A 23,715-nucleotide genomic window follows, 5' to 3' on the forward strand; every position below is an offset into this window, starting at 1 on the left:
GGTAATTATTAAATGTTAAATGAGGAACAGTAACTACCGCCACCAATTGTATGGAGGAGTATTACTTCTCACGTGCAGAAAGTACCTAGTAGTCACAGCCAGCTTGTTGTGGTACATATGCATACTTTTCTGGGGTGCAACAGCTGATCAAATGTCGATCACTATTCTGCTAACAACCTTTATGGATACGCCGATTTCCTTTTCAAGCCGGGCTTGGCCACGTGCCTGACCTGAATTATCAAGAGAAAGATGACCCAACAACGCACTGTATGTACTGTACTTCTGGAAAATTTATTTTTCACTTTAACTTTTATTACTAAAGTAGTTGTCACCCACTGCACATCAAAACCGGTGTGTCCGGTTAACGAAGCATATGCACAGATGAGCACACTATGTGACAATGTGGCGGCTTGGTGATAAAGTGCTGCTTTTATAAGTGAAATTGTTTAGCTTTAGCTACTAAAACTACCCATGATCATCCCGGTGACCATTGGTCTTGTATAGTGGTCTGTGAACCCATTTGCTTGAGACAGACCAACCCCAAAAACGGACTGATCCTTTAATTCCTTAGCCTTTGTGTATATTCACCAAATACTGTTCAATTAAGTCTTTTAAATTAGTTCCTGGCTGAGATGTCCTATTAAATTAATTCATCTCTCATCAGGTTACCACCTGCAAGCAACCTTTTGACCCTAACCAATACATTTTTGAAAGTGGCACATCATACTTATGTAGAGAATCATGTGCGTGATGTCTCAAAGTACACCAAGACCACACACGAAAGGCCATCACTGCTTTGAAGTCTTTGACGGCAGTCTGTGTTTTGACAGGGTTGGATATCAGTGAGTGGGCATTCTAGGGTCTCAGCAACACAACAGCATATGGATTAGGAGGCAAAAGAGGCAAAATCACCTGACAGTTGAAGTAAGGTACAGAACCTACTTCAGGAACAAACAGAGTAAGCGCTTTTAAGAATCTTAGTGGACAATCACATTTACTGATATTTCAGTGCACGTTTTAAATTGATGAAATAATATGCTTTAAACTTTCAAAATTACTGTCTTAGTTGGTGTACTTTAAATGTGTAAAATGTGACGAAATAATATGCTTTAAACTTTCAAAATTACTGTCTTAGTTGGTGTACTTTAAATGTGTAAAATGTGACATGAGTTTATCAAATAAATATGCACTTCAAATTTCTGTTTATATCATCTAGAGCTTTATTGTCTTAAAATAGTCTCTCTATTGGATTTTCAAACTGTCATAGTTTTTTGTCAGAAATGTGATTATCCAACTGTTTCAAATAAAAGACTAAATTTTTGAACCGATTATGCCTGATTGGGGTAGAGGTCACTGAACATAGAGTGTTCATGCAAACAGCGCCTGATCAACATGCTTCTCTATATCAAAGTAAAAGTAAGGTTACTTTGAATGCTATACATCACCGAGTTCACTGTTATTACCGAGTCTCATCGGTAGAAGCATTTTAGCTAATGATTACATTTCAGAAATCATACATATAGAACTGAAAATAAATGCCAAACACATTGAGAATCCTTTGTTGTTTTCGATGTTAAAAGTTCAGCTGATATGATGGGCTTTTCCTCGAGGCATGGTTCACAGAACATGAAAAAGCATCAAAGGCTTCAAGTATGGTATCCCTCAGATGAGTGCCTTTATGTTTGTGCGTGTGTGCCTGCGTGTGCAGGGGGTGGCCGTTGTCCTTAATGTACCATGACATTATAAGAGGAAATATTTATAACAATAACATAGCACATTTTTTAGATGTTGACTACTTAAGCAGTCTAGACTCTATATAGGTCAACGGTGATAGCTTTAAAATTGAGTTTATTAATTGTAGCGTCATAGTGTTTGGTTTGGGAAAGATTGGAAAAAAAAGCCCCAATAATATTATATTTAAAAATACCTTTACAAAATAGATATGATCTATTTATTATGGCTATTGATTTAAAAAAATGCTTAAATACTGACTTTTGGCTATGTATTTTGGGCATATGGTCTATCAGTAAAGTCTTACAAAGATGCTCCATCATGGCTGACGTAAACTTTGACTGTGTGAAAGTACGAAATGTGTCAACAATGTCTGTGGCCTATTGTGGTGCCAAATAAGTCTTTTTTTTGGGGGGGGGGGGGGGGGCATCTAAGCCCCCTTAGTAACACAAAAGTAACTGATAAGTCATGTTTGTTATTTTCTAAAATAGTCCACCATGCTATTTAAAATTACTGCTGTGAATATGAATAGCGCTAAAGACTCATAATCTCGACAAGTAGCCAAGGAGTGGCCAAATCGTATCAGATCCATTCAAAGAAGATTTGTAGGTCTTAATAATGTTTAGAATGTGTTAATTAAATTGAACACCCATTTTGAAGTGAAAAGCGTAGACAATTGTGTTACAATCGGGACTCAAAGTAAGCAAAGGTGCTTTTTGACAAGGGAGTATGTATTTTGATTTTGCAGGGATATGGAAATGTCTGGGTTCACATCAAAATGTCTTCCTCAAAATGCTGCTCAACCTTCACGACCTGATGGGCCAAGGTACAACACCAACCCTCAGGCAGTTGGCAGCCAGCGTAATGACTATAATGGCTTTGTTCCCATACAAAACAGTTACATGCAGCCGAGTCCGGTAATGACTGTTCCCAGCATGCACTTTGTACCAATGAATCACCAGAATCTCCAGCCACTTCCCCAGAGCATTGAGACACTTGCCCATATTCATGGCCAGGTAAGCAGACTCAATTCGCATACAGTGACTAAAAATGGAAATATAAACAATAATAGTACAAACGACAAATGGTTCAGCACTATCCAATTGAACTCAAAACGATAGCATTCACATTTTCCTTCAAACATGACACACATGAGCATAAACACAAGCGCATACATGTGATTGACTCAAAAGCAGTTGTGTCTTTGAAAGTAGACACTGATGATGCCAGTTTGACAGTCTCCGGCAGGCTGTTTGAAATCTACCGTATGTCCCATTACTGTAGACGGAGACAGCTGCCTCCTAGAGTTACTGCAAGGAATAATGAGACTGCAATTGTTACTTGATGAGAATGTCGACTCTCCACTGAGGGGAAAGGCCACATAAACCTTTTTATTAAACCAGGAGATGATTTTTAAACTCGTTTTGACAGATAACCAGTGCAGTGATTTGAGAAAAGGTGTGAAATGATAATTTATTTGTGCCAGTGAGACGATATGCAATGGTTAGACCAATGGTGGGGAACACCAGTGACACTTTAGACTCTCAATTTGATACAAAAGTCTTTAACACGCTAGGTCATTTGCAAACATTTTTCCACTTAGCTAGTCATTGAACTAGCCATACCTTTTCAGTAATGATCCCTCAAGGTTTAAAGCTTGCTGCTTAAGGGTTAGACGACGCCTGGAGGCTAAAATAAATAACCCAAATTGGTGCCTATCCTGCATGAAGTCTTTTTTTTTTCCTGCAAAAAAAGTTTTTATGCCTAAAACATCTCATGATGCAAATGGTTACATTTTTTGTGTTTCCTGAAAAATCTGGAAAAAATAACTTAATATTTTAAGAATATTTCCACTGCTGCTTAATGAACTCTGAGAAAAAAACTAAACAAGCAAACAATTACATTAACCAACCTAACTGTGCATTTCATCCATTTCATGCTTTCTCATCCCCACAATCCGTCTCGTCCAATATATCCCCTCCCGTACACAAATGTCTGGCATCCATCATGTTTGTACCGCTACTACCGCATACCTCAAGTATCACCAACCCCATGACCCACCTTATACATACAATACACTCCATGAGCTTTTGTGTGAGTTAGACTTCCGGTTTGAACTGGAACCTGCATTTTATTTACATGGTAACTGGAAGGGTGAGTCCACTTTCTATGACAGTTTCAGACTTAGGCATGTGTGGGAATGTTAGTTGTCGCAGCTTAAGAGAAAACATTTCAATCCTGCATCCTACCAATGTAGTGGTATAGGTGGATGACACCAAAAAGTGGCCAGCGACAACATACAGTCGCACGCAAGGCTGGACTGGCCGTCTGGCACTTAAGGCAGCTGCCCGGTGGGCCGGCATGCTTTGGAGCCCGAGTGTTTTAAGTCTCGTCTTAAGACCCACTTTTATTCCTTGGCTTTTAGTTCAGCTGAAATTGTGTGGTATTGGGGGTCTTTTCATGTTTTTATATATTTATTAATTTATTTATTTACTAATTTATTTATTTTTATTATCCGTCCGTCCGTCCGTCCGTCTTCTTCCGCTTATCCGGGGTCGGGTCGCGGGGGCAGCAGCTTTAGCAGGGAAGCCTAGACTTCCCTCTCCCCAGCCACTTCAGCCAGCTCATCCGACGGGACCCCAAGGCGTTCCCAGGACAGCCGAGAGACATAGTCTCTCCAGCGTGTCCTGGGTCGTCCCCGGGGCCTCCTGCCGGTAGGACATGCCCGGAACACCTCCCCAGGGAGGCGTCCAGGAGGCATCCGAACCAGATGCCCGAGCCACCTCAACTGGTTCCTCTCAACGTGGAGGAGCAGCGACTTGACGCTGAGTCCCTCTCGGATGACCGAGCTTCTCACCCTATCTCTAAGGGAGAGCCCGGCTACCCTGCGGAGGAAACTCATTTCGGACGCTTGTATCCGGGATCTTGTTCTTTCGGTCACGACCCACAGCTCGTGACCATAGGTGAGGGCAGGAACATAGATCGACCGGTAAATCGAGAGCTTTGCCTTTCGGCTCAGCTCCTTCTTCACCACAACGGACCGATACAGCGTCCGCATCACTGCAGACGCTGCACCGATCCGCCTGTCGATCTCCCGCTCTAACCTACCCTCACTCGTGAACAAGACCCCAAGATACTTGAACTCCTCCACTTGGGGCAGGACCTCCTCCCCGACCCGGAGAGGGTACTGTTGGGTCTGATATTACAGATCCCCTTAGTTACCGACCGTGCACAAAGGAAAAAGGAGGCAGAAGCTGCTGCTTTGTCTTAATGCAACCGCGGCTGGGGAGAGAAGGGGAGACGCGAGACCTTAACTCACGCTCGGCTCCGTCCGACTCCCTCTCCTCCCCCGGCCACAAGTCGCTTTTATTACAGTTAAGTTTCAGTTTCGTTTCATATAAACATGGTTAAGTTTCTGTTTTCATATGTCATGGAAAAACACAAAACAGTTTGAGAAAGTTGAGCCGCGCCTTAGGCGCTGCCTCTAACGACAGTTGATAATATAAAAACATAAAAATATATACAGGATATTCTTTAAAATACACATAATGTTAAGACTACTGTTTTAAGCAACTTCACAGCACTCCACCCTTTTCCGACTGAGGACCATGGTCTCGGATTTGGAGGTGCTGATCCTCATCCCAACCGCTTCACACTCGGCTGCGAACTGCTCCAGTGAGAGCTGGAGGTCACGGCTTGAAGAAGCCAACAGCACCACATCATCTGCAAAAAGCAGAGATGCAATGCTGAGGCCACCAAACCGGACCCCCTCAACGCCTCGGCTACGCCTAGAAATTCTGTCCATAAAAGTTATGCACAGAATCGGTGACAAAGGGCAACCTTGGCGGGGTCCAACCCTCACAGGAAACAAATTTGACTTACTGCCGGCAATGCGGACCAGACTCTGACATCGGTCGTACAGGGACACAATAGCCCGTATCAGGGGGCTCGGTAACCCATACTCCCGAAGCACCCCCACAGAACTCCCCGAGGGACACGGTCAAACGCCTTCTCCAAGTCCACAAAGCACATGTGGACTGGTTGGGCGAATTCCCACGCACCCTTGAGGACCCTGCTGAGGGTGTAGAGCTGGTCCACTGTTCCACGGCCGGGACGAAAACCACACTGCTGCTCCTGGATCCGAGATTCGACCTCCCGACGGACCCTCCTCTCCAGCACCCCTGAATAGACCTTACCTGGGAGGCTGAGGAGTGTGATCACTCTAAAGTTGGAACACACCCTCCGGTCCCCCTTCTTAAAAAGGGGAACCACCACCCCGGTCTGCCAATCCAGAGGCACCGTCCCCGATGTCCACGCGATGCTGCAGAGACGTGTCAACCACGACAGCCCCACAACATCCAGAGCCTTTAGGAACTCCGGGCGGATCTCATCCACCCCCGAGGCCCTGCCACCGAGAAGCTTTCCAACCACCTCGGCGACTTTGACCCCAGAGATAGGGGAGCCCACCTCAGAGTCCCCAGACCCTGCTTCCTCAAAGGAAGGCGTGTTGGTGGAATTGAGGAGGTCTTCGAAGTACTCTCCCCACCGGTTCACGACGTCCCGAGTCGAGGTCAACAGCACCCCGTCTCCACTATACACAATGTTAACGGTGCACTGCTTTCCTCTCCTGAGACGCCGGATGGTAGACCAGAATTTCCGCTAAGCCGTCCGGAAGTCGTTTTCCATGGCCTCACCGAACTCCTCCCATGTCCGAGTTTTTGCCTCAGCGACCGGAAGAGGGTCCAGCCCCTCTCGAGAGGATTGGTACCAGAACCCAAGCCGTGTGTGGAGGTGAGTCCGACTATATCTAGTCGGAACTTCTCAGCCTCGCACACCAGCTCGAGCTCCTTCCCTGTCAGAGAGGTGACATTCCATGTCCCCAGAGCTAGCTTCAGTAGCCGGGGGTCAGACCGCCAAGGCCCCCGCCTTTGGCTGCCACCCAACTCACTGCGCACCGACCCCTTTGGCCCCTTCCACCGGTGGTGAGCCCATGGGAAGGGGGACCCACGTTGCCTTTTCGGGCTGTGCCCGGCCGGTCCCCATGGGTATAGGCCCGGCCACCAGACGCTCGCCTTCGAGCCCCACCTCCAGGCCTAGCTCCAGAGGGGGGCCCCGGTGACCAGCGTCCGGGCAAGGAAACGAAGATCCAAGGTTTGTGTTCATCATTGGGGTAGTTTGAGCCATGCTTTGTCTGGTCCCTCACCTAGGACCTGTTTGCCTTGGGTGTCCCTACCAGGGGCATGAAGCCCCGGACAACATAGCTCCCAGGCTCATTGGGACACGCAAACCCCTCCACCACGATAAGGTGATGACTCACGGAGGGGTATTTTTATTATTATTATTATTATTATTGCTGTTGTTGTTTTAATGTATTTTTTTATTTTACTTATTGTATTTTAGTATTAATTATTGATGGGGGGGTTATAGTTGGTTTTACAAGATTGTATCTGTATGATAGTGTGCGGATCTCAATGTGCAGCACTTTGGAAATGCTTGTTGATAAAATGTGCTATAGAAATAAAGTGGATTGGATTGGATAATATTTTCCTCCATTTTACCCCAAGAGACCGGCCCACACTTTAGAGTCAGTAGCTCATTAATCCATTTATAATATAGATAGCTAACGGCTGTGTGGTATAGCTAAAGTGGTCAGGAATCGGGCTGGACCGGTGGGCGTAAGTCAAAATTGGTTCACAATTACGGTAGCGACTTTCTGAACTCTTGTCGCTCCAGATAGTGAAGCAATGAGAAATCTCAAAAGCTCTAACTCGTATCATTACCTAAACAGCCATAAAGTTGGTTGTGTTTTAAGAGATGGGACAGTCTTTAACTTAAAGGATCAAATCAAACTCTTAACCTTATATCAACCCCTCTACATCCTACTGCATACCCACATAACAAATAATACAAACAAAGGAAAACATAATCGGCATGTTAAAATAATGAATTGTTGAACCGGTGGGTGTCGTAACACAGGCACAAAGCTTGATGCGTGTGTTTCTCCATTGCCTTTTTGTCCACACTTTGAAAGGTGCACCATACAAAGATTAGGTGATCTTCTCAAATAAAGATTTTCAGACTAATCTTTCTGTGTTCCTCGTCCCCCAATAGGCGCTTGGGACTGTACCGGTGATCACAAAGCGGGTTGGAAACTCCAGGTTTAGAAAGTAAAAACCCTGCCACATATTGGCTTTAGCCACAGGTGCTTCCACTTAACTAGCAGGTAAACGAGCTTATAGAAGCACTTGTTGAGTAGAAGCACCTGTGGTTAAGGTTAAAATGGCTTCAGGGTTTGTTCTCTCATGACTTGGATTCCCCAACTCTGATCACAACACTATCTCCTTGTCCGGGGTTCATTTCTGGTTGTTAGTACAACCACCAACAAGGTGTGCTCAACCTCTTTTGCTCCAAGATCTATAAACAATGACTATACTTTTCAAGATATTTTCAAGAGCTATTGCCGGCGGTGTCTGTGATCTAACCCGCACCACAAACACATCTCCGATTTGCGAGCACAGAGTGCTACCAGTAAGCTAAAAAATTCTGGGCCACCAACATAGCCCAGCACCTAATTTTAATTTGAACTGAACTTCAATACCATTAAAATATATTTATTTGCCGTTGTTAAACCAAATCACAGTGTTTGCTCCTTTCTACTGTAGTTATGTCTAGTGATAGGACGAACAACACTGGTGCGCCAGCACTGTGCCGAGTGCGCAAGTGTGAAACCCCGTATCGGCGCGTGTACCGCTTTAATAAAAAAATCACGTGACCGATACAGGAAGTGTGTCGTTTGGATGTGCCGCGCCAAACTGTATTTATAGGTAGCCAAACTTTATCAACATGTTGCGTGTTTGTTGGATGGAGACTAAACTGTTTGCTGTTGCTGTAAATTTACCTGTACCTGTGCCTGTTGGATTTTTGTTTGCTTCCACTCATGGATCGTTCTCCACACCTTTATCAACTGGCACTTAAATATTTATGCACACCAGCTTCCTCTGTTCCCTGTGAACGAGTGTTCTCTAAGGCAGGGGAACTGGTGTCCAAGAGGAGAAATCGCCTTGGAGCAATCACACTTCAAAAACTTTTGTTTCTCAATGATTGTTTCTCAGGATCTGTTTTTAGTGTGTTATTACATATGGTTTAAAACTTTTAACAAAATTCCATACAGAAGTTAAACATTTTAACTTTTATTATTTATTTTATTACATACAAATTTGCTATATTTTACAAGCCAATTCATATAAGCATCTAATAAACAACTTAACTCAGCAAGCAAATGAACCAACTGAAATTATACAAAGATGAGATCATATTTTAAGTAAAAGACTAGCAAGTGAATAAATAAAATTTATTAAATTTATTTTATAAATATAAATTCATAAGCTGATATTAAGGTTTACAGCATGCACGTTTTACCATCTTATTTTCATTTTGTTTATCTGCAATGATTTTAGATCTACAGCAGAGGTCACTATTGAGTGACCAACACAGTGTCAATACAGTTTGTGTAATGTGTCAATACACTCCTTGAGGTATCATCATCCCATCACTAGTTATTTCTTTCTGGAAGGAAGTCCAACCAAAACAGATTTGGATCTAAAGGGGTTTCTTTTAAAACAACCCTTTCCATGATCACTCTTTGCTCATCCAAGAACCTTCCCACTCCACATTGCCACGTACAATGAAATAGTGTTCCTTTTTCGCCAGTACATTTAAAACAAGTGTCTGGAATATCCCCAATCTATTTTTTTTTTAGTTCCAATGGTGTCATATAATTGTCATCCATTTGTGATTTATACAAAATTCCCCCCACTCGGATATCCATCAAATCTCACACCCAGGCCCTCGTATTTGACAAATTCTGTGCGTAATACTTTAATGCACTTTACATTCCTTTAAGATCCTCTTTCTGTTGGTCTCATGACAAATATTCAAATTTTGTGAAAAAAAGAATTTTTGTGTCTTTATGCAATTATCATCAACATTGCAATAGAGGCTTGAATGTTTTGTCAATTAGAATGAATGAATGAACGGATGAACTGACGGTTTATTTCAGCTTCATACACAGCACAGGAAACACAAACATCCCTTCAAATAAATCAATAAACTGAAAAAGGTTTCAGATGAAGCACCAGGCTTTTTATGGCCTATCCTATACAGTTCCATGAGTCACATAAAGTTACAACAAAACAAAATAACTACTACACTCACATTAAAATTACTAAAGGTTTTACATTTTACTTGTTTTTTTCTTAAACCCCAACAGAGAAGTACACAACTTCAATACATCAAGTCCATTCTACAATTTTAATATTTTGAACATTAATAAACCCATTAAATGACAGTTCTTTTTTAATTTTTTAATTTAAAGTGATTCTGAATACAGATTTTTTACTGTAACTTATTGTTTACTGCACAAAAAAAAGTATTTCCAGTGTTTTCAAATACATGCTATCCATAAATTTTCAAATACCAGACCCGAGAAATAATTGATTAGTTGGCTCTCTGTAGCCAACTTTATTCATTCTTCTAATCACTTTTTTTCTGTAATTTAATTATTGGGTCCATATTTGTTTTATATAATACACAACTTTCAGATTTCGACACAAATTACTGAAATAGATGGACTTACCTCAATATTGAAATTCTCCGGCACCCACCTGCATTTCCAGAAGGTTAACCCTAATCATTTTTTTGTTTTTTAAGATGAATGTAATTGTTTGTGATTGTTTGTTTTTTCCATGTATTTTGTGTGAGTGAGACAGGTCAGGCTAGCATTCCTTGTCTAATCGGGCAGATTTTGTTATTGAAGAATGAGGCAAACTGCTGACATTTAAAAAAAAGATAACATTTATGGTTTGGGACTGTTGACACCTGAGCGAGTGTGACACACCTGTTACCATTTCAACAGACTACATTGAAAGGAGAGGAGTCGACAAGGTGGGAGGTTGTCAGGGCACGCAAGTGACTGACAGCACGTTGTCAGAACTGTTGCAGAGGATCTGTTTCATGTCACATATCGTGCTGAAAAGAGCACTGAGTCACTCACTCTTTATTCATCACTTTATTCATATTCAGTAACAATACTACGAAAATGTATGTCTTGCTCACATTTACGAAGCATGTTAATTAGTGCAGAATGGCTACATGCAGAAGATATGCCACATTTTCACACTACACTTTGCCAGGTTTGCCGGCAATTCTGTGTTATAACGTAAGAAATATGATACAAAGGCTTAATTGGCTCTTTTGTGTTATCTGTTATACCTTTAGACGAACTTCGTACCAGAAGTGATGCTGCCTAATGGTATGAACATGCGTCCTGTTGGATTACTGTAAGTACACACCTGTATTGAAATAGTCCCGGCAACTTGAAACAAGTGTTACGTTTATATGTGTGGCTATGTTTTGTTTTGTTCTGTTTTTAGGAATGGAGAGCTTTTGTACAAAGTTACAGCTCCTCCTAACATTGCTGCTCCCCTTCCTACCAGCATCCCCAAAATAAAGTAAGACAATTTTCCAGTTAGTAGGAGTAGGAAATAAGATGCTATTGTTGCATATAAATGTTATAAAGCATTTTTCCCTTTCTCTGTATTTGTTCAGGTTGTTTTGTGAACAAATAATGATTTACGTGACCTTATAGACCAGTGGTTGTCAAGTGTTGTCACCATGGGGCCAGCAACTTCCCATTGTTGCCAAGTCACGACACATTTTATTGGCATTAAGAACAATAAAGCATTTTGGTTATTTAAAAATAGCCTCTGAAAATGCATAGTGTTTCATTTTTAAATGCAGTTTCAAATGAGTTGACAACATATCTCTAACGGCATATTGCTAGCTATGACCTACGCTAGTTGCACTGTATTTGTTTAGACTAGTTAATGACTAAAGAAAAAGAGAGAAAGTAACATTTCCTGACGCTTCCCCAATATTGGATTTTTAATGTGGGAATTTGGTACGCATCAGGACTTTTTTTTTTAAAAAAATCGGAATCCAAATTAAATTTTTAATAGGTGAACCACTTTTGCGTGCCGACCCACCCACTGAGAATTACTGGTCTAGACTTTTGTCATTCAGGTTGCACCATTTTTTTTTTTGTCTAAAATTAGATTAGTATCCTCAGTGCGTTACATGTCAGATGCAACTTAGTCTGTGACTCTGTGTTTCAGGAAGAAAACAAAAAAAGTGGAAGACCACATCACAGAGCAAACATATGTGAAGAAGCCTCTAAATGCCTTTATGTTGTTCTCAAAAGAACATAGACAAGCAGTCAAGGCCAAGTCGTCCTCAACAAATATTGCTGTTATAAATGAAACCTTAGGAAAGATGGTAAGTGCTCACTTGTTAAGCAAATTTAAACGGTGGCTTTTGGCCTGGTATGCCGCATTTTCAAGCTTAAATTTGAAAACTGTCGCGTGCAATACCAAGGCTGGCCTGTGAAGGGCAGCATGGTGCAACAGGTCATCTAAACTTCTATAAAATACAAATACTGTACATTTCCATCTCATTTTTATTGTGGTGAATGACTTGGGCACAGGGGTGGGGGTGCGAGTGTTGAAACACGGTAATCATTTGCCAGAAACAACGCTGATGTGTGAAACTCGGAATTATTATGGATGGGCAAGTACCAACCAGGTATCGATACCAGCCTTATTTTAAAGGTCTCATATTATTCAACATACTTGAATAGTTCTCATTATGAGTAAAAGACATGTCTGTGACATGCATTTGTCAAAATTGACTTTGGCTCTAATATTTTTGTTGTCCCTAAATCAGCCCCAAAACGCTCTGTTCAAAACAGCCTGTTTTAGGGGTGTGTCACTTTTATGTAAATAGCTGCACCAGGCCACGCCCAGGCCATACCCTTCTCTCGAAGGGGCAGTAATTTGAGTCATGTTAGCCACGTGCTAATGTTGTGAATGGAAATGACTGGCCATGGCAGCAGAAGAAAAGACAAATACAGAGAGACATGTCTTTTACACATTTGAGAACTATTTTAATATGTGGAAAAGTGGCATAACGTTTTACCATAAGAAAAAGCAGCATAACGTTACTACATAGACAATGTTGTAGCATTAGTTTGTGATTGTTTAGGCAATGGTTATTTTGCCATATCCGACAAATCTCCCGCAAACGTTATTTAGCCGTGAATGTCTCCGATTTGCCGTGAATGCTTGTAGACATTTACAAGCGGTTATGAATAACACAAATGTGCACATTTAGGCCACTGCGCGGTCGCAACGTGCAAGCTGTCTCGTCGAGACCACTTAGCGGCCGGTTAGCATCACAGTCATGTCAACTAGGTGGCGAGTTGCCAGTCACGGCAATTAACCACCGCGGTTTGTATCTTGACAAAATGATATGCAACCGCTTCATATTCTCCAACCACCGTCTGCTTTATCATATCTGACCTCTTGTAACCAAACAAGCTCCACGCGACAAATGTAGCTCCCACTTTAGGCACTGAAAATACACCAGTAATATGGTAGAAGGTGCACATTTCTTATTAGAAAGGATAGGAAGGAAGGCTAAATCAAAAATGTTAAATTTACATCTTTCCCGTTAATCGTGTCACAATGTTGGGACTGATCCATTATGTTTAAACGTGTTGCAAATCCAGCTCTGAACAGGCTTTCACTAACAAAACAGTCCTTTGAGAAATGATGTCTGTACACGTCCTTAAAAAACAAAATTAATCCACTGTCTTCTCAAAGACATAGGATGAAGGAAAGCAACCACTTTTTTCCTGATCATTGTTTCCCCTCTCCACGGAGCATTTGCGAGCAGGAGCAGCCAGCTTCTCGAATTTCAGTGGGCGTTACAAACCTTTACCAGAGGTGCCACTAACCCGAGGGGGCTGGGTCGAGTGCACTTCAGTGTCTTTTTGACGTCACTAAGTCACGGAAGTTTAATCTGCTCATTTGAAGCACACATTTTAGAAAGGAGGAAAAAGCTAAAGAAGTCACGGATGGGCTTTTTTCATACCTGGTTGGATTGTAGACAGGCCGGGATGCATATTATTGATAGGAAACCCCACTAAAGTGCATTTTCATACTATGGGACCTTTAAGGTATCGGTACTTACTCGTGACAGTGACGGATACAGTATGGGCTGTCCTTTTTTGGTCGTTTTACGATCAGGAACTAAAAATGAGAAATTAGAGGAATACAAAATTGCCATTCATTTCAATTATTTAAAAAACATTCCTATATTGGAATATATGGGTCTTTCTTTAAAATAATGTCATTTTGGGGGTAGTTTTATGTAGTAGTGGTATCGGAACAATATTTGGTTTTGGTACTCAAGAGTTAAGTATTGGTATCGGTCTGAAAAAAAGTATTATCGAACATCCCTAATTATTTTATTCATATTTTACTTTTAATTATTATACATAAAACCAAGTCAAATAAACATATATTCAATACACGCACTACTTGATTAAAAATAAGTAGCCTACATCTGCCTACAAGCATCCTATACTTGTCAATAATTAATTTGTATCAGAAAAACATGTAAGGACAATGACACACTCAATCAATGAAATATTAATGCAAATATGAATTTTTGAAGACGGTAAATCGAGGCTACTAAAAGAGCAAAAAAGAACAAGACTTGTGTCACTACATTTCAATTCAAGCTAACTTGCTGTAAGACAATTGGACTCGGTGATCTACAAGACCGATACAAATTACGAGACATGTTTTGTGTGATCAAATGCTACTATGTCCTTTGCTTTTTGTGTACTGTGAGGCTACTTTAACAATAAAAACAGAGCAACCAACTGGTCTCAAAAGAGCAGCGCGTACAGTAGTATGTGACGTCATCGGGAAGGACCTTGTGACCAAGGGTAGTGTAATAACTCAATGTTTTGAATTTCATTTTTGAACACACTCACACAAAAATAACAAATTGGACAAAGTGGCACTTTGGGCATTAGTGCCAAAAGGGCACCCAAAATCTCATAACTAATTTATTTATATATATATATATATATATATATATATATGTATATATGTATATATATATATATATATATATATATATGTATATATGTATATATGTATATATATATATATATATATATATATGTATATATGTATATATGTATATATGTATATACATGTATATATGTATATATGTATATATATATATATATATATATATATATATATATATATATATATATATATATATATATGTATATATGTATATATATATATATATAGGTAATTATCAGAACTCAACTTGAGAGTAAAGTATCTGACATTTGTCTAGGCTTCATTCTAAATTATGTTATTTGAATGCAGTGGCATTTGCTACCCGATAAAGAGAAGGCCAAGTACTACGAGCAGGCTGAAGAAGAGAGACGACTTCACGCCCAGCAGCATCCAGACTGGTCCTGTCGCCACAATTATGTGAGTGTGACTCTTGGCATGAATGCAACACGATGCACATATGATATCATATGTGCTTGTTTCCAGGGTAAAAAGAGATACAATAAAAGGATCAGAGACTGAGACACAGCAAGTAACGCTGGCTTCTGAAGTTGAGGAAACTGAAAAGGGGGAATGTGTTTGAACAGGACGTTGCCACCTCGTCACGGACGTTACCAACCACACGAGTGTCCCTGTCGCAGCAAATCCCGAAAATATAAAACCATTTTCTCGCCATCATTTGTAGCCTTATCTAGAGACCATCGCACTGTAACCCTCAAAAGGGGAAAAATGTTTTGTGTTGGAATGCAATGAACAAAACGCAAGCAATAGCTTCATGAAGAAGTTGATTTTAGCACCCCACCCCTCTATGTATTTATCAATTACTGATGATGAGACACCAGGCTTCTGTTGCAAGAAGTATCTCATTAATTTGTTAGTATACTATTAACTGGCCCACAACCGGGAATTTAACTAGGATTTTGCTTTGCTCTGTTACTGGAAACGAAGGTAAATAAAGCTGATCAAATGTCTTATTGATTTCTTGTCTTGATGTCTCCCAGATCACAGAGCTGATGCAACAGGAGCTTTGACAAGATTGATGGGGATGAGTTTATTACGTGTGTGTGTGTGTGTGTGTGTGTGTGTGTGTGTGTGTGTGTGTGTGTGTGTGTGTGCGTGTGTGTGTGTGTGTGTGTGTGTGTGTGTGTGTGTGTGTGTGTGTGTGTGTGTGTGTGTGTGCACTACCCATCGAATAGTTTTTTTTATACATGTATATTGTCTTTATCATTCACATAATAGCCTCAAGCATATACCTAAATGAATTACTTGTACATGTAAAATACACAATGCCACATTTTTAATATATGCACTTAAATGCAGTGATTCTGAACTAGTAGGATGGGACCCAAAAGTGGTAGGCGGACTCATTATGGGTGGCTTGCAGACTGAAAAAAGAAAAAGAAAAAAAAAGATGACCAGGGTAGAGAGTGTATAGACCCTTTGAGAAAGACCCCTTGGATGAGAAATTTGTGTTTTGCCCAGAGTTCATGTTTGTATTCACTAATAACCACTTGTCATCAGTTCGCCACCAAAAGTGTTTTGATTCAGTATCAGGTTTTATTTTGAGCTCTTAGAATTGTGCCCCTCGCTTTGCAGTGTACACAAGCGCCAACCATTTGAACTGGGGTGTGTAGACTTTTTCTATAGATAGGTGCCAAAATGTCTTAACATGCCTGCAAATGGATATACGACTCAGTTTTTAATGTCTTGATCCTTTGTATATTTTTGTTTTTTCATATGAATACTGCATTTACTCTTTGATTTTACTGCTACTTTAGTGTAAATTAGAAGTTTTTTAATTAATGGGAGTGGAATTACAGTATTAACTTTAATTTAATAAAAAATGCGGCTCGCAACTTAGTGGCAATAGAAAAATGTGAGTCCCGGGATGACAACCGTTGAAAACCACTGCTTTAATGTATACTGAATTGCCGTGATGTGCAAATAATTTATTATCACCCTCCTAAAATAATAGCCGAAGACATTTTTTCAGGAAAAAAAAAAAATACTGATCATATGTATAAATAATTTCATTGCGGTAGTACAACTGAATGATTTGCTTAACTAATAATGCAGCCGATTTTAGAGGTGCCAAGTATCCTTAATGAGACGTTTAGGGCAAACAATATTTTTGGTCAAAATAAGATCTAGCCAATATTTTAAGAGGGTGACTATATTACAGCCCTGTTTTTCATCTTCAGGCAGTCAACCTCAAACATTACACAAAATGTACACTAGAGGGTAGTATAGTCTAAAGCATGTCGGCAACTATCTTTTATACAGGCTCAGCGTTCTCCTAAAATTAAATATTAGCCTATATTTGTAAAACGTAAATGTTGCTTCTGTCAGGGCAACAGCCCCATCTGTTGTTATACATGATAATGACTTAAGTTTAGCTCCATATTGTGCCAATATGTAAATCTCACTTTGCATGTACTGTATACCAGTTAAGCAATGGGCTTTCCTTAGTTGTCAGTGTTTTTTTTTAATACATAAATATAGCCAATTAATAATTTTAATTATTAATAACCTACTTATAAGTACATTATGCAGCAAATGCCGTTAGTGGCGCACAAATTAACGACACTTTATCTGTAAAATTGCTCTTGAGGTTTTTGTCCAAATATGCCAAACTGAACTGAAAAGATTACGCTTAGTGATTCGACACGCGTCTGGCCCTAATTAATTTAACATATTTGGAAAGGATTTTAAGGCCTATTGTATCTTTATGGATTACCATACAAAGTACGATGAGGACAGTCATTATGACATACCATTCCTCTTTAAGGCAAAAATATGATGCTAATAAAAAGATCAATTTAAAAAAAAAATCAGGTAACTGAAACAGTCCTGACAATTATAGCAAGCCATTCGTACGAAATTGGCATTATTATGACCTTGCATCCTATTGATTCAAAATTACTCAAAGGTCTGTGTGGGATCATGTTTGGACGGCCACATGAGCTCAATTATGAGCGCGCGCATGAGGGGCGCGCACTATCGGGGCACGGTGTCAGCCCAATAGTGGAGTTTATTACAGCGGCAACATCAAACGTTTATGTTCGGACTGTCGTGAAAATAAGGGAATCTGTTTTATTTACATTAACGCTATCTTATAAAGGCCTTCGGGATAGTTTTGTTAGCACTTTATTGTTTGTTTTGCTTGACAACACCCTGTCGGCTCCATATTTACAGTTCGCAAACAATTATGTGATCATTTGGAAGGTTATTCGGATCTAATTCATTGTCACTTTTACTGTTGGGTATTTTATTTAAAAAAAAAGAAGAAAAATAACTGTTTTATTTCGTGCGTGATGTCGCTCCATTCACCTGAGTGAACTCGAGGATAATTTTTAAATGGCTCTAAAGATTACTGGTTTGCAACCAAAGCGTCTCAAAGTGGGATTAATGATGGTCACTTTACAATATAATTTTTCACACAAAAAAGTGCTCTCTGGGAGGCCATTTTCCCTACTCTGTATTGTGCAATTAAATGTGTGCGATCTTTAATAACTATAGCCTATACATACATTGTAATTTGGATGAAGAGTGATTAATGTGAGTTTTGAAAGGGTCAGCCCCCCTCAGGAGAGAGAATTAATGAATGACCGCGGCTGTGCGCTGCTGCTGCTGGAAAAAAATAAAAATAAATAAATCCTTTGATTTAACAGTATTTAATGAACACATTTCATCATGTTGAATAACAGCATAGAGTTCCTTTCTGACGAAATATCTCATTATAACGGAAAACGAACAATTCAGAAATGTGTTAAATAATCCTCAACCAGAAGCGACAACGTGACATTTTTTACAGTGTGCAAAACTCTCGCTCTGTGGCTGTGTGGAAATCAAAGCGCCACAAACCATCCACGATGTGCATCTTGACCACGACAGGTTCATCCCTAAAGTGATCAATCGGCCAAAAGTTTTGTCTGGCACGTGCAGCCGGCAGACCTCGGAGGCTTGTGCGCATGTGCGAAGGTGTCCGGATTGACAATGCAGGAGAGATAGCGCGTCTGGGATTGAGAAACCTAGAGGAAAAAAGAGTAGAAGAGAGGGGAAAACGGAAAAAAGGAGAAAAGAGGATCCGAGAAAAAATCCAAACAAACCCACGCCGAGAGACTGGCACCATGAGGTCCAAAGGCAGGGCACGGAAACTGGCCACAAGTAGGTGCAACATCCCTTTTTTTCTACTTTTAAAACATGTCATCTGATCTGATCACCGCTGTTATCAATAGCTCCACTCGAGATTCCATTTTTTCCCGAGAGACATTAATCGGACATCTATTAAATCATACATAAATTTGACATACCGCGGGATTCAAAATGTATGTAAAATATTGAAAGGCTGTCACGCGCGCAAAAAAGTCTGGAGTAAAAAGTTGAGCGAGAAGCGATGGAGGAACTTTGCTGCAAGTCGTGGACGTGCACGCTGCATGTAGTGGGCGCTCTCGTGTAACTCACTGGAGGGGGGAAAAATCCCCCGTGCGTGGGCAGACTCATTGCACGCACACTGGCTGATGCACAGTGCTGCTTTGGGCTGCGGGTCACTTCACGAGATTTGGGACCTGCGTGGAGAGTGACCGGCACAAATAAGCAAGAAATGAAGATCTTTGTTTGCGTGTGTTTATTTTTAGTCCTGTAGACATGGTAAATAATCTTGTAACAATGGCTGCTTTTTGTGATGCATGTAAAAGTTTGGAAGCTTTTCCGTGAGTAATGTTAAATGTTAAATTGTAACCGAACAAAAATGGCAAACTTCGTTGTTTAACGCATTTAGTAGCATGGATGTGGTGTCGTTTATATTTCGGGCTGACTTGTGCAGAACGCACATTTTGAATATATTCCTGTGCAATGACGACAATTCCATACATCTCAATACTTAATTTGATTAAATGGAACAGGCCTGTGATTTAAAAGGCTCTTGACATGAAATCTATTAATTACCCACATAAAATAGCGATAAGAATTTATGCAGTGAGACAATTGATAGTGATATATATGCATTGAGTTGCTTCAATAAATAACCATTGATCTTTTTCACCATCTGTCAAATTTGTTATTTTTTCTTTCTGGATAACTTGTTCAATTTAACGATTCATTTTATATTTTATTACAGTCTATATAGGCAATGCACAACTTCTATATGGGAAATTGATATTTGTCATTTGGGGGAAAGTCAGTGGGTTCAAATAATAAAAATGTCTTGTATTTTTTCCTGCACTTGTTTATTTTTTTCTATTAAAAAATAGTTACATCTGCAAAAAATTGTTTTTAAAAAGTGTGTTTAAACAAATTCAAGAGGAAAGAAGAAGGTATTTTTTTTTTAGTATGCAAGTTATTTTATTTAAATAAACACACGATATTAAATACTAATTAGACATTTTCCACAATGTATAATACAAAATAATAGAGTGTAGTCAGAAATAAATTGCTCAACACTTTCACCCTGTTGGGGAAACGTCTGCATGGATTTTAAAGCGATCCATTTATGAGATTTACATTCTGTGGAATCACAATGGGAGAATGTTGTGCATCCCCAGAGGAGCGGGCCCGCAGTGGCCCCTATAGCTGCAGGTCTGCGCAGTGTCAACAGTGAATATTTAAATTCCCAGACCCCTCATAAGGGCTCTGCTGGTAAATGCGTTCAGTGTGTGTTAAAACGGCCATGTATGGTTGTGTGTTTAACGGAGGAGGTGGTAAACGTAAGAGAGATTGATGGAGGCTGACTGATGAGTGCGCGCGTCCAGATGGAATGCGGTGCGCCACAAAAAAACGCGCCTTTGGTTTCCAATTAAATATAGCCCAAATCTGCAGGCCGCACCCCGCAGTGACTTGTGGGTTGGGGGAGATGGTGAAAGTAGCCTGGTGGAGACCCTGCTAAAGGTCCACTTCCCATATTTAAGTGTCAACAAACCCCAGCAAATAAACTGCATCTTAATAACGTGACGTAGCCTATATTTTGACCGGCGAGAACGGCAACAAGTTGCAGCTCCAATTAGACTTGTTTGCATTACCGTTTGGACACATGCATTCACATCTTGAGGAATGTGGGCATTTTTTAAGAGAAAGCTCTGTCTGTCAACGCCTCTCATCTCAAGTGCGTCGGGCCGTGCTTCTCCCTCATTAAAATGCTTAATAGATGGGCCCGTTTAGAAGATGAGGGGGGAGCGGGCCCGCGCCACGGAAATGAAATAGAGAGCCCATTTAACAGGCCTAGCCGTCCCTGTGTGCCTGTCTATGTGTGTGTGCGCGCGCGCGAGAGAGCTCTGCCTGTGCCAAAGCGCCAAATGCTTATTGTTCTCTAACTGCTCCACTAATAGCGGGTCAAAAATCACTGGATCATATGTTACATTTTGATCGTTACTTTTAACTTAATATACTGTGTGAAGTAGGCTAATTAATCATGCAGTAATAAATGACACCATTTTTTTCTTTTCTTCTTTTTCTTCTTCATTTTTTTCTTTTCTTCTTCATCAGTATTTCAAATACAAGTGGTAACTTGACTCAACTTCCTCGTATCAAATTAATGAATTATCCCCATTGGAATGAAATTGAAAAATGTTTTTTTTTTTCCCAAAGAAAATAGGAGGTCTATGCAAACATAACATTGTGAAACAATAAAAGAGGCGTGGCCTGGTGAGTGACGTCAAGATCTGAGTAGTCAGTTTGGTCAAGTGATTATTTCTGCTCCTTGCAAGTGTTTTCATTTTGTTTTTCTCTGAGCTTTGCACAATTGAATAAACAGCTGAAAGGGCATCGGGTGACTGCTGCTCTCCCCACCCCCCACTTCACTCCTCCAACAAATATTAAGAACATTGTAAAACAACATATCTTATGTCATGTACTGTAAAGACAGATGTGTTCATTGTATGATGTCTGCTTGTGTGCCATATATCTGTCCACTGTTTTCTGGGTTTCCTTCTCCCTCTTTCAGAAATGGAATATCTGATGTTAATGAGTGATTTCAGTGTATCAACAGGGAAGTAAAGAGGTTAAAGGTTTGTTTATGCAATGGTGTCACGCAGGGCTGGACTGGCCATCTGCCGCACAGGGCAGATGCCCGGTAGGCTGGTGTCCTTTGGTGCCTATGTGGGCTATTCAATGATTATTTTCCTCCTTTTTACCTCGAGAGACCGGCCCACGATTTAGAAGGAGCAGCCTATTTATCCAGTTACAATATAGAGATCAAACTGAACCAATAAACATCAGTGGTAGAGATGCGTGGTACCCAAGGGAGTTCAGGAATCGGGCTGGGCCAGCGGGCCTAAGTCAAAATGCCAGGGTCGATTATTTGTGCCAGTCCAGTTCTGGTGTCGCGTTTGAATGGAGGTCCTTGTCCTAGTCAACTCTAAGGGCACCTTTTGGCCCTTTAGTCTTTCTCTCAGGCGTCAAGGCAAGGGCCCATAGTTATGTCACTGTATGGTAAAGTATCAGTCTATATGTTCAAGTGTTGTGTTTTTAGTGTTGTTTGGCGGGGGTGTTTCAATAACCCAGACAAGGCAGTGTGGGAACACCAAGGGATGGATGGTGGGAGGGGTGTTATGCAGCGACATGTCAAGCCTGGGAACCGCTGTGTGTTTATCATTGGGAAATTGTACCAGCATAGAACAATGAGTGAGCATTACTCCTTTAAAAAAAAAAAGAAGTCAATTATGCCTTCGTGTCCCTCTTAAAGGTCACGAGTTAAAGATAGGGAGTCCATACAAAGGCTTCCAGTCTGTCTGCACTCCCAGTCTAGCCCAAAAGGGTGCCAAGGCTGAAGTCATTATCAACAGTAAAGATAAGTTTACAGTGCAGTCATCAAACAGTTGACGCACAAGCTTTTTCTCATCACAAATTCATGCTCGGAGACAAATGGCATTTTTGCTGATTTGAAATGTTTCCCTGACATCTGCTTGAGGAGTTATAATATCAAAAGACCGCTGATGCTGCAATCTGACGACTTCATTAATGAGCTGTGTGACGTTAGCGCTCCTTGACTAGTTGAAACATTTTATTCATAAATCGATTGGAGAAGATGGTAAGGATAGCGTCTGACATGACACGAGAATGAAGCTTAAACATTGAAATGACTCAATTGGGTTGACGATGGAAATACAGTTATATTGTGTACGTTTTTGCCACTATATCATAAAAATATAATTGTCTAATTGCACAAACATAAATTCAGATGTTATTGCTCAATATTTGCAGATAATGGTCCCAAAAATGTACACTTTATCTATGTTTAATTGATGCATATAGTACATATTCAAAGGAAATTGTGAATAGTTAAACATATTTGAAATTTGATGGGATAATCTGTTTGAATGTCTTGACTTGTCTTCAATGCCTTTCTTGCAGTATAATGCTGCCTGAGGGAGTTGCCAACTTATAAGATTGGAGGTATGCATGATTGTGGCTTAATTGGCACTGCCAAGTTGAGGCTGAATTAACAGCACCCCTGCTGGTTGCATTCAAGTACTGCACTCGATTTTACTCCAATAGCTTCAAGACTAAAAATGAGCAACTTCTTAATAATGATTAATAAAATGATTGATGCTCATACGGTGATGACTTGACTTAAAAGTTAAATATGTTCAGTGGCCAAGCTCGTACTTCAGTTCATTCATCAATGAGAGGATTTGAAATCTCATTAATCCGTTTCATCCCCCGCAAAAAAACATTACTTGTTACATGTTTTTAATAAAGACAAATAGCACTGTCAAATATGAATACAAACACATTTTGGAATCATCATACAGTATGTCTGTTTTATTCCCTCCTTTTTCACTGGTATGCTCCATTAGTGTCTGCCAATCAGCTGTCCTCATCCCCTATCCAACTATATCTTGTCACTATGAGGATATTTACTTCCTCACTTTAATTCCAGTGGTGTCTGAGGTATGTTGTTTTTTGTTGTTGTTTCAAACACTTTGAAGCAGGTTTGAACTTGCTGTCATGAGCATGTTGGCCATCCCATGTAAAATTAAGTGCTGTAATT

General features: G+C 40.3%; 1 protein-coding gene across 1 annotated transcript; it reads left to right on the top strand.

Moving 5' to 3' along the window:
* Positions 1 to 795: 795 nt before the first annotated feature.
* Positions 796 to 15,700, top strand: LOC144052704 (transcription factor 7-like). Its single transcript, XM_077566994.1, has 8 exons — positions 796 to 958; positions 2,480 to 2,557; positions 2,630 to 2,747; positions 11,008 to 11,069; positions 11,163 to 11,240; positions 11,904 to 12,063; positions 15,042 to 15,149; positions 15,216 to 15,700. The coding sequence occupies exons 2-8, from the start codon at positions 2,484 to 2,486 to the stop codon at positions 15,249 to 15,251; spliced, it is 636 nt and encodes a 211-aa protein (XP_077423120.1). The 5' UTR covers positions 796 to 958; positions 2,480 to 2,483; the 3' UTR covers positions 15,252 to 15,700.
* Positions 15,701 to 23,715: the final 8,015 nt, after the last annotated feature.

Source organism: Vanacampus margaritifer, chromosome 5 (assembly GCF_051991255.1).
Source record: "Vanacampus margaritifer isolate UIUO_Vmar chromosome 5, RoL_Vmar_1.0, whole genome shotgun sequence".
NCBI lineage: Eukaryota > Metazoa > Chordata > Actinopteri > Syngnathiformes > Syngnathidae > Vanacampus > Vanacampus margaritifer.